The sequence below is a fragment of the Panthera tigris genome, chromosome B3 (assembly GCF_018350195.1).
Source record: "Panthera tigris isolate Pti1 chromosome B3, P.tigris_Pti1_mat1.1, whole genome shotgun sequence".
Classification (NCBI taxonomy): Eukaryota; Metazoa; Chordata; class Mammalia; order Carnivora; family Felidae; genus Panthera; species Panthera tigris.
The window spans coordinates 82,173,768-82,186,484 of NC_056665.1; the positions used below are offsets into that span (position 1 = coordinate 82,173,768).

The 12,717-nt window shown below is 38.5% G+C and overlaps 1 protein-coding gene across 1 annotated transcript in view; it reads left to right on the forward strand.

Moving 5' to 3' along the window:
* Window positions 1-389: 389 nt before the first annotated feature.
* NPAS3 (neuronal PAS domain protein 3) overlaps window positions 390-12,717 on the forward strand; it is an 868,317-nt gene continuing 855,989 nt past the window's right edge. The window contains exon 1 of the mRNA XM_042989548.1: window positions 390-440. Coding sequence (XP_042845482.1) covers window positions 391-440 — 50 coding nt within the window. The 5' untranslated portion in view covers window position 390. The remainder of the gene's footprint in view (window positions 441-12,717) is intronic.

The following is a 12,717-nucleotide window of genomic DNA, read 5'->3' on the forward strand; positions in this document are numbered from 1 at the left end:
GGCCGCGGGGGCTCTGCGGCGCATGGACGGCGGCGGCGCCGGGCGAGCAGGGGGAGGAGAAGGCGCAGGCGGCGGAGGAGGCGGCGACCTGCGGCGAGAGGCACCGGCGGCGCGAGGGGACGGCCGGCCGCCGGCGAGGCTCCGGCCCCACTACTTTTCCGTAGCCTCCCAGCCTCAGCAGCACGGCCGCCGCCGCCGCCGCCGCCGCCGCCGCCACGGCCACGGCCAGGGCCACGGCCGCCGCCCGCCGGGCCGCCGCTGAGCGCCGCGCACGCCCGCACTCACTCCCGCCACCCCACGCACACGCACACCCCCCGCCCTCCCCACGCCCCCCACCCCGGGAGGGGGGAGAGAGGCAAAAAGTAAGAGAGGAAAAAAAATAGCAGGAAGATGGCGCCCACCAAGCCCAGCTTTCAGCAGGATCCTTCCAGGCGAGAACGGTAACACTTTTCTGTTTATTGAACCTGCCGCCGGGGCGGCTGCTCCTGCCGCCGCCGCCGCCGCCGCCGCCGCCGCCTCCGCCGCCGAGGTGGCGGGGCCCGCTCCGCAGTCCGCCTCCTGGGCCGCGAGCCCACGGGGACCTCGTCTGCGGGCTTGCGGCTCCGCGCTCGCCCGCGGTCCCCGCGCGCATTGTCCGCCCGCGGCGGCTGCGGCAGCGAGCGGGCTCCGGCGGCAGCGGCGGCGGCGGCGGCGCCAGGCTCGCTGAGCAGTCGCACCTCCTCGGCTCGGCGAATGGAGTGACTCGCTGACAAAAAAAAAAAAAAAAAAAAAAAAAGAAAGAAAGAAAAAAAAGAAAAAAAAAAGAAAAAAGAAAAGAAAAAAACAGAAAGAAAGAAAAAGAAAGAAAGAAAAAGAGAGAAACAAACAAAAAAGAGAAGGGGCTGCAGTGTGACGGGGAGCAGCAGTGAGGGTGGGGGGCCGGGGGATCCCCGGGGCCGCCGCAGGTCCCTTGGCAGCTGCTCTCTAGGAAGGAATGAGGCTGGGGAGGGGGAGGGAAGGCAGGCGAGAAGCGGGAGGAGGAGGAGGAGGAGAGGAGGAGGAGGAGGAGGCCGGGGGCGGGGAGCGGAGCTCGCGCCAGGCCCGGAATGTGTCGCGGAGGGGCTGTCTCCGCGCGGAGCAGCTAGGCCGGGCCGGGCGGAGAGAGGCGCGCGGCCGCCGCCTCCCCGCCGCCCAGGCTGCGCCCCTAGCCTTGGCAACTTGTGGGTCTCCAGCTTTGCCCTGCTGTGCTCTCATCTTGCCCTCCTTTCCACTCCTCCGGTCCCCAAAGGAAAAAAAAAAAAAAAAAAAAAAAAGAAAAAGGAAGAAGAAAACCCTCAAATCCAAATTAGCAAGTAAACAGCGAGATTCAAAATGTGCCAACAGTTGGAACATCTATGCCCCGTTAGTTACTGTTTGGGGATCTGTGTTTTAAAAAGTTCCTGGTGAGAATTGTATATCCAGGCAAGGGGCTCAGCCGAGCATGTCTGTTTGAAGTTAGTTAAACTAAAGCCAAAGGGAAAGGGAGTTTGTATTCAAAATATCCTTAACCGTCTTACGTGAATGGCATTGTTAGGTTTCAGAGTAACTAAGCACCCCCCACCCCCACCACCCCACGTGGTTTTCCCTCCTGCTGTCCACCAAGCCTACTTTGTTTGGAATCCTATTTGCTATTAATTGGCAGCGTTAATGACATTAATTGCATATAGCATATTGGTTTGAGCAAAGTATCTTTTTCTGTCTCCGAAGAGGAAATGCTCAGTAGGAAGTATGAAATGTCAGGCTTTGCTTCTTGAGGAAAACAAATGTTGTTAGATACATGCCCCCCCCCCGCCCGCCCCCGCACTTTCCTCATAGGCATAAGTGAACTTGAGAAAAAAGATGAGGGAAGTCCGTAGTAGTTGCAAGATTTAATTATTATTACATGAGCAGTTTTATATTTGATACAACTTAGCATTTAACCTATAGCTTACATCAAGAGAGGGTAGAGAGGTATTTAAACAAGCTATTCATTAGAAAGCTTCAATTGCTCTGTTGCTTGTTTCCTTCATACAGTGGGGACAGAAGAATTGTCAGGATTAAGGAAATAATTTTGTTAAGTAGGTACATAAGTGACTAATTGTAAACTCTGGATAATTTCTGTATAAATTATATACCTGGGAGTAAATCACGCATAATCCAGTTTTTAAAGATGTTGAATGTGTATAGCATTAACTGACAATTCATACTAACTAAAAGGAATACTTAGTGGTTTATAAAGAATTCACATATTAAGTACTTTGCTCTTTTCTATCTTGTAGATAGAAAATAATTTTCAGAGTATTGTGCAGGTCTCTTCATCATCATTATTATTTTTTAATTTAACATTTAACAATTTCAGATCAGAAGTTTGTAACTGATTTCCTTCCTCCCTTTCACCCTTCCTCCTTCCCCAGTTCTGTTGGTAGTAAATGTATTTACTGGGATGACCCCAGTAATCTCTCTAGCAGAGGCCTATTTGTGTGCCATTTTGGGAATTTTTCTGAGATAGGAATCTTGAAGATAGAATTAATTTCTAGAGGAAACTTCATAGCCTGTGCATGAGCGCGTTCTTTATCACCTGTCTCCATTTGGCATTCGAAGAAGGTAAATCAAAGTGCGCGATTTGTTATTCTGCTCCACTTGAGAGCTGAACTAAATAACACTTGGTCTGAAATTCTGATTGAAGTTGTAGGAGGATATACTGTATTTAATTTAATGCCCTTTAATAGCATCTTCTTGTTCAGCTCGGATGCTGTCATTTTAAAGGTTGGATCTGAGAAGGTTTAACCTGTAGAGAGAGGGAGGAGTAATAATGAGGTAGGGGGCAGAAGGAACAGTATAGAGGAAAGAAGGAGTTATAAACTAAATGTTTCAAACAGTAATAACCTCAAACTTGGCCCGTTATCCAAACAGTTGTTTTATACCCCGAGGGTTCACTTTGTTATTAGGGCTTTAAATGCTCTTAACACTTTTAAGTGTAAACATTACACATGTTAGTTGATTTGGTTTTGTAATGAGAAATGGAAAGTCAGATGGTTTGTTCGGGAGGGGGGTGTTTTTCATAGTTATTTGCTTCAACTAAGTAGAGTCATTTCACCTATATGTTCACTTTGTGCCTGAAACTTGTTGGTTAGTAGTAGTATTTCTGTCTAATGGTTGAACACAAGTATGTTTATAAAAGACGACTTCCTGTGGACATGCTTTAAGGGACATCCTGACATTTATTTAAAAAATGGTTTCCAAATAATCAATTTCATAAAGGCATTTATAGACACTACTCTTTACTGCTTCTCAAATACACTAGTAATTGAAAACTTACATAGAAAAAAAATATATCTTTTGAATTGTCTTGTTGATTTATAAAATACCTGACCTGAGTTTAGTCATACAGAACAAAAGTCATTTCCTTCCAATAGTGTTTACAGAGTAATTTTTGGAAAAAGAAGCTTCTTAATAATGTTTTTGGTTACTATTTACTACTGTTGAAATTTCTGTGGCTCTTACACACAGAAAGTGGCTTTTTAGAGCCTGAGAGGAGTTGAAAACCTTGTATATTTAAATTTGCTTGATTTTTCTTTAAACTCCAATAGGCTGCATAGGCTGCAAATTATATAGCACTGCCACAGAGTTTTTCCACTATGTGGATGTATAACCAAGAAGATTAGACAGATAGAAGTGTCAAGCATGTGATGTACCCATGCTGGTTTGCAAAGCATATTCCAACAGCACGGGGCTTTTGGTTTAAAAAGTCGAAGGTAGTGGTGGAGACTTTTTTTTGGAGGTATTTCTTTTTACATTGTAAGCTTAAACACAGAGTGATAAATGATGATATGCGTTGTCTAACACTTGCTTATATATAAATAGCTCCACAAGATTGCTTAAATGATAATCGAAAATATGAAATAGGATGGCCTTCATATCACAAGGCCAAGGGTCTACAAATGGAAAAACTGAAATAATGAAATATTTCCAAGGCAACAGGCTGTCAACAAGAACTGTAATGCATGGGCATATCATAGAACCACCAGAGAGGATATTAGATAGTATAGCTCTGGAGCCAGGAGTTATAATGACCTTTATTAGTAGGACCCTCCCACATTGCAACATCTTTCCATATTCCCAATTTCTGATTTATGAATTGAGAGACAGATCGCTATTCCAAATTCTGCATGTTCTGTAATAATGCAGTTACTAGGTTTGATTTGTTACGAGGAGCAAACTTGACTTCAACATTACTTGATGCTTTGGGTTAAAAAAAAAAAAGTTACATGGGGTATTTTCAGCACCAAGTGGTATTATGAGTACAGTTTTTGGTTCCCGTATCTTTGCATATTCTTAAAAAGATGACTTTCATTTTACTAAAAGTTATGTGAAAATTAAGATCTCAGCAATGAATTGGTAAGAACTGCATTGTGATTTAAATATAATCTACATCTTGCAACAGTTTGATATTTTTAGTGACAAGAAGTTTGATTTCCCCCTGAAATTCTACACGATGGTTGCCCCTACAATGGAGCTATTTTATGGGAATGCCAGAGTTTCCATGAACCCCTTAATAATTTTGCTCTGTCCCAGATCTTAGCATGGATGGAATCCAGTGGCACATTAAAATTGCATCTGTTTGAAATGGGTCCTGATGTCCAGGATCCCCTGCTCTGTGGTGAGGTTTTCTTTGACAAGATGTATAGTTGTATGCTTTGGTAAAGCAGCACTTTTGGGGGAGGATTTAGACAGTGTAGCTTTCATTTAGTTATGTTTAAAGCTGTAGAGCTTTATATTTTGGGAGATATTTGTGGGGAATATGTCACAAATATTTCTAAATCACTCCTAGTAATGTTTTTCCCTTATAAACTTTCTTAAGTGCTTCCCTATTAATAAAGACCCCAGTATAAACCTTAGATGGTCTGTTTTTGTTTTCTTGTTTTTCCTGTATTCCTGTGATCCTCTTTTCCTCTTAGGAAGAGGCATTTAGAATGCCTCTTGCTAAATTTAAAGAAAACTCAGCATGCAGGAGAGCAGAAGTAGCCCCTCATGTTAAGTTTACATGGCCACTCTTTCTACAGTGTAACATTTCATCATTTGAGTTACATTTTTAAAAACTTTGTGCTTCTCTTGGCTTAAAATCTAACTTCAGGTGTTTTATAGACATTCCTTAATTGTTTACACTAGATAAGGCCGAAACTTAGTAGGCGAGTTGGTATGTGGAAAATTTACTTGATTAGTTGATTAAACATTAATTTTAAAATTTAAATGCTATCAAAGTTGCACATAATGGAATATGTGAAACTTTAAATATTTAAATCTGTACTGTGATATGTACCAATATTTAAATCTGTACTAAGAATTTCTAGGATTTATGGGAAAATTCAGTTATATTGCTGTGGGTTTAATGATGTTAGTATTTTCACAGTAAATAGTGCCCCCCCCCTCTTTTTTTCCTCATTGGGCAGTGTAATAAACCAACTGTAACTGAATGGTATTTTTACTGCTCTGGGCCCCATTAGTGTGAATAGGATGTTTGCACTATTAAGTTTGATAGAACCTTACATAGTTAGAATAATTTGTAGTAATATTAGTAATACTACAGTGCATAAGCAGGACATAGCTTAGTATCAGTAAAATGATTGCTACCATATCTAAAATGACTAGGGCGGTGACAAGATTAAACAACACTTGAAGTTGTTGTCTGGATACATTTTTAGAGCGTAATGTTTTGGTAAATTAATTGGAATATTTGTAGTCTTGTGTACAAAATCATGAGACACAAGATGAAAATCGTGTATCGCTATGGCCCAAATTGCTCGTGGCCTTTGACTATGATTAGTGATTGTTCATTCACTCAGCCTTATTTATTGAACCTCTGCTATGGACCATCATGACTTGTGCCAGAGTTGATAGTAAATAATACTCCGTAAGAGCAGTTGCTCTGGTCATAGACTTGCCCTTATACTGGACATGCAAATATTATCAAAAGTGAGAAGACATCCTTTTCTGCAAGAGGAGGAAGAGCAGAATTCATAGAAATATAAATAAGGCCCTCTCTTTTGACTTCTGTTAGTTTAGTGTTCAGGGCAGAGGGGGGCAGCTATTGAGATTGTAAAATATTGTAACTAATGACTATGAAATGGTTAGAGGTTCTTGGAGGTGAGAAAGAAAAGATGCCATATAAATGCAAGTGAAATCATAGCAAATTTTTAAAATGTTCTCTGATGGGATTAAAAAATAAAAATAGATCACGTATGACAATAGTAAACATTTAATATTGACCACCATGTTTCGGGCTCTGTATTAAATACTTGACAAGAAATTTCTCAGTGCCCTGTGAGGGAAGTGCTAATATCCCTACTTATGGTCAAGAAAACAGAAGCTAATCCAACCAACAAAGGGAGTAGAGTTAGAGACTGAATGCAGGTTTGTCTCTGTAGGAATGCACCGTAACAGCAGCGTGCAGGGCCTCCCTTTCTGGACTTTTCTGGAGCCGGGGATTTCTACACTGATGCCAGAGAGCTCTTGGGGCAGAAGACCCTGTACACTCTGGATAGTGAGCTAGATCTCCGCTTCTTGGTCATTCGTCAGCGGTTTGGAGAAATTCAGAAATGCGGCAATTATAAAGTTAGAAGAAGAATTAATATTTACATTATTTTCCCTCTACCCCTTAACATTCCAGCAGTTTTGTGGGCAAGCGCCACAGCTCTGTCTACCGCAGGGCAGATTTTCTAAAAAATGGTTTTAGAATCGGTTTGCCACGTACACTCACCTTTTTGGTCATAGACTGTGAAGTATTCCAGGGCCTCTTCCACACACGTTTTCCATCCTCAGAGTGGGCCACAGTTTGCCTAAAGATTACAGTGGAGGCATTTTTATTTTGTAATAGTTTTGCCACTGAATGGGTTGCAACAGCCTCCTCGAAGTTCTGAATAACAACTTTCATACTTAACTGTATTGCTGGGTATTGTCTTTTGAAATATATAAGGACTCCTACAAGTTGGCTTCCTGCCAAATTATCTGGCATTAGAATACTGACAGCAAGCATTTATATAGCACTATGTGACAGGTACTAGTCTAAGGGCTTTACATATATTAATTAACTCATTTAATTAAAAACTTGTTTAAAATGGACGACAATAAATACATAAATGATAAGTTCTCATTACTTAGTCCCCCTTCCCCCGTGGGCACACACAGACACTTGTGGAATCTCCAAGAAGGCGGTCTTTGGTAACATTTTAATTTCTCTGATGTCAGGAATCAGAGGACTCGGTCTGCTACGTAACAGTTCTTTGACAAAAGCTACACTTTGGGAAACTTTTACAACATCTGACTCCATTACTGCTCGTTGTTGAATGTCAGCTAGATTTGAGGTAGTAGACAGGCATGCCACATTTATCTCTACGGTTTTGGATGTAATACTGTCAACCGAATAGCTCTTTAAAAAAAAAAAAAGGTATAGTAGGAATTTCAGACCTTGAAAGGACTAGATAAGCAGTGCTTGAGTATTTGTGGTTGAAAGAACTGAATGTTTTGCTTGTGTATATTCCTAAAATATTCACTTTTACATTCAGAAAATCTCTTGTTTACATAAAGAATAGGTTGCCTTATACAATGTTGGAAAGGGCTCAGAGAGATGTTTTACTAAAATATTGAAGATAAAAAGCAGCAGTCAATAGGAAGTATGAGTGAAAAATAGGCTACAAAATTTAAAATAGCATTCAGATCATCTTAAAAGAAATTACTTCTGATTACAGTATTTTATTATCATCAGTATGCTAATGCAGAATTAAAGGGCTCTGACTTGGTACCTAGGTTATATATAACATTAAAGCTTAAATCTTTATCACATATTTTTGTAAGTGGTGCCACATAGCATTTTAAGACCACTTTATAGAATCATAGGTCATTTCTGTGATATCCCATTACTTCTGATAGACAGGGGCTTTTTCACTTGTAAGATTTATAAGAAGAATTTTATTGTAAAGAAAAATGTAATATTGGATTAAGGGTCATCTTTATGTGGATGTAGCTCAAATCGACACCCTCTCACCCTCCGATCTACGAATTTTCCTTTCTGCCGTGGTAACACTACAGAAAGGGATACTGGTCCTAAACTTCAGCCAGAAGCACTTTACTCAGAAAGACTGGTATTTTGGTAGGGGCAAATGGGATAACTGAAACTGTTTCCAGAACCTTTATCTCTCTGGTCTTAGAGAATGGAGACATCAAAGAATAAGGGTATTTTAATAGCTAAAATGTACTGCACTGATTGAGGGAGCATTTTTTCTACACAAATAATTTATTCCTCAGGATCTATTTCTGGAAAACATAAGCATTCTATTCATATATGAACGGGATTTTTTTATTGTTCAAGATTCTATATATACTGTGCATGGTTCATATGTGAGACGTATCTATAGATAGATAGATAGATAGATAGATAGATAGATCGATAGATTGTTTACAACATAACATATATAAAATATAAACCAGATCTAGCATGTTTATATATATCTACTAAAGTGCAGAAGTGTTACAAAGATATCTTGAACATATTATAAATGTCTTACTTTAGATCGAGTTAAATTTAAATATATGCAGTGAATTGGTGACTTTTTGTTTTCCTAATGCTGTAAGGAAAAGTAGGCTCATCATTTTTTTTTTTTACACATTTTTATTGTTCTGTGTAAATGTAATTTGTTAATCCTGTGAAATTTGTCATAGATAAATTTGCTTGGATTATCTTGTCACCACCGTATCTGCATTCTTTTGTTCATTGCTTATTCATAATTTAACAGTCTGGCAGTGAGCCTTTTTGGGATGCTCACAAAAGATATATGACCTCTACCAGCTGCTACTATAACCTGCAGAATGCACAGCAAGACATTAGAAACGTGAGGATTCCTCTACTGATTAAAGTGCTCTTCATTTAAACAGTCTGTTCATAAGAATCTCAGGAATCTCTTGCTACCAGCAGTTTTGATTTTTTTTCTCTTCCTAACAAAATTAATTCTAACAATTGAATCTTCATTTGATATATTTTTTAGATGATCCAAAGGAAATTAATTTCTTGAATGCTGTTGCTTCTTTATAACCAAATACTCAAAAATCTTATACTTGGGAGTGTTAAAGTTATCCAGAAATAGTTTTATTGGACAAGGAAGGATAGACAGTAGAGTGACAATATCACATCCTAATCTTAGAAGAAACGGTTGGTTTAATCCTACTCGAATCCAAGCACTTTACAGTTTATATTCTAAACACCCCATATTTTGCGGTATGTGGCAGACGTTAAAAATAGAATGTTACTTGAAGTGTAACCACATCTTTAGGTTTTCATTATTCTGAATTAGTTTAGCATATGAATTTATTCTCATCCCCCCCCCCACCCCCCGCCTCTCTCAAGAAATCAGCAGATCAGTTTATGAGTAATGGCTAGTTTTTGCCTCTCTTCTGTGCAGGCATATGATTACGGTTCAAAATAATTCATTGCTAATCCATGCAGTATTGGTTCATCTCCATCACTCTGTTCTGTGATTAGAGCCTCAGGCCTGCTGCCTTGCTTTCTGCCCTGATTTTCTTTAACTGCAACCCTTGTTTTAATATAGTTCTGTAGTCACCACTGTCCTGCTAGCCCCTCTCCATCCCTCATATATATCGATTGCAGTAGATTAATATTTATTTGAAGCTATTTTTCAGACTTTGTGAAAAATGTATTCATTTCTTACTGTGAATCTTCATCTAAAGGGAGGGGGAGAGGGAAGATGTAGGACTCAGGTATGCAACTCTTGTTATAAAGTCAAGCTATTGCTTTTCCAGCCTTCTTCATTCTTTGCCGCAGTCACTGTTTGTTCTTTATACACAAATCAGGAAGTTTAATTTCCTTGAAAAAATTTTTTTGATAGATTAAACTACGATGTTAACAGTTTAACTCTTGTTTATAACAGTTCGAAAATGGATTTCTGCGTTTTCTAAGTACATACTGTAGTCAGTGCAATCACCATAATATACATTGATCAGCTTGCATCGAATATTTCCAGACAGGGACACAAAGCTATCATTTTCCTTAACATCAAAATTTGCCAATTTCACCAGAAGGTCATCTAACAGATTTTTTTTAAAGACTTTGTTTCAGATCTCAGTAGTCCAGTGTTCCTTTTAATAATTACTTTCGTCTCATTGTAGCCGTGTGTTTGAAAGTGTAGGTCAATGAGGATGATTGCATTCAGAATTTCATGATCTGTGTAGTGGAACAAATTGAAAGCAAAGCCTGTATCAATCACTGTGAAGGGAGGGTTAATTGTTACCGCTTCTCAAGCCTCTGGACAGATAAACCAGTAATGAAATACTTATTGCTCTGATATGTGAATGCTAAAGGATGAAACAATGGAAACAGAAGCAGTCTTCAGAGATAACCAAAAAGGCAAAGAGAAAAAAAATAAACCGGATGAAAGTATGAAACTATGTGCTGCATTAACTCTCTTAAAAGTAATATTGTTTTTAGTTTCCTACCCATCTTTTTCTGGCAGGTTAGGGCAATATCATAGATCAGGTTGCTAAAGCCAAATAAGAATATAAATGGAAAACTCTCTTTCTGTAAAAATAAAAGAACCAAAACAAGTACAGTCCTGTGCTTTATATGAACTCCGTATATTTTATAAAAATATGTGAGTTACTGTTTAAGGTTTTCTCTTTTAAAAAACTAGTGATACATACATTAAATATTACATATGCATATATGGCTTAACTTCCAGAATATTTTAAAGGACTGTTTTGTTATCTTTAAAGAGATTTTGGAATTACTGGTCCATTATAGACCAAAGCAGAGAGGAAATCATGAAATACATAAAGAAATTGTAAAATAAGAATTAGTGTTGCGAAGAAATCATGAGATTAGAGTAAACACATTTAACCATTTCTTCCATATGAACTTAACATTTAAACATCTGTTAGTTACTTATATGTTGAAATATATGCAAAAATATTTAGCCAAATTGAAGTCTTAGGCCCATGACAATCATCTCAACACAGTGGGTAGTTCTGAAAATTAATGAGAATGATAATACTGTAAAGACTGTTCCAGAGTTTGCCCAAATTCATTATCTAAGACTCTTGTTAAGAACATCTCAAAGAATTTTAACCAGGAAAATATATTAATGGTTCAAAAGCATTTTCAAAACCCTGAATTATAAAAGTATAATGGAATTATATATGCAAGAGTTATAGTTAGCAACACAGATAGCAGAAGACATTAATGATGGCATATTTTCCCACAACCTATACTCCTTTTGTACATGGTTTCATCCGTAGGGTTTAATCTCATGCATTATTTTCTTGTTTTTAGAGCAAGAAAATCAGGATCATTCCTTCCCATTAATGTAGGGAAGCCGCTATCTGTAAAAAGTTAGATGTGTTTTTTGGCAGTCATTCCGGATTTGATACAAACAACTACTAACAAGCTAGAACATTTTTAGCAAAAAGAAAGAACTGTCCCACATCCTTTTAATTTGTCTTCAGAAATTAAGAATTTCCCAAGGTCTGTTTCTGCATGGTGTTGGTGTAGCTGAATAGAAACTTAGACAAATGATTGGGGCATAGCCTTTTTTATGACAGTAGCACCATCCTGCAGCTAAGGTGGTTTGTATATGGTAAAGATTAGCCATAATAGTAGTACCGTAACATCCCGGGGCCAGGATATTTAGAGTCAGTAGCCCTAACGTACAGCTTTCCCAAAGGGTATCAAGTGTGGTATACTACAAATGGCAGGCAAAGAGCAAGGAGAATTCCATTACTCAATAACAGATACATACTTAACACAAGGCCTATGCATATCTAGATTGTCATGGCAATACATTATGAATTACCATTGGTTGCTTGCGTGTTGGGTATTAGTAGAACAGCAGATAATGGCCTAAATCCCAGTGACCCGTTTCGGTCTTTCATTATCTTTATAGGAAGTTGTACTCTACCAGGTCCTTTAACCATTTAGAGCCTTAGTTTCTTCATTAGCATATTCAGTTGCTAACATTTCCTTCCAGCTACAAAAAATCTATGACTACATGATTTGAGTGATTGGGACGTATGATACAAAATAATGAGTTGAGGTCTGTGGTGTTTTTTTTTTCCTTTTTTTCCTAATGGTATTACAAATATTCTTCACTTATAAGCTATTAAGTAAAATTTTTAGATCAAATGCAATGCTTGTCATGCAGGTTTCAATCAACAAAATATTGTATATTTAAATATTTCTCTTCCATGAAAACACCTTTGAGCAGAAACTTTTTATTGCAAAAATGTCCAGAGAGACATTGCAGTGGAAGCTATAGGCTATATTAAGTTATATTTTAAAGTGACATATTATGCACATGACTGAAGGTAGCACTAAAGGAAAACACTAAAAGTGTTTAGCGATAAATACATTTCTTGGTTAAATTCAATTGAGATGGTAGAATAACTCTGGAAATATTTGAAAACCAGATGATATACCACAAAGAAGGAAGTTAACAATGTAATGTTTGATCGACAGGCGAACACTTAGGGGAATAACTAATCTCTGAAAATTTTGTGTGTTCCTAAAACATTTATAAAGGAATAAATTTCTGTAGTGAGTTATTGGCCCAAACTACAACAATTATTTCTTTCTTTCTAACCTTGTTTTTTTGAAGGAGCTATCTTCTAATTTTTCTACCTTACTTGTAAAGGTGAACTGATTTAGTGTTTATGGTATAG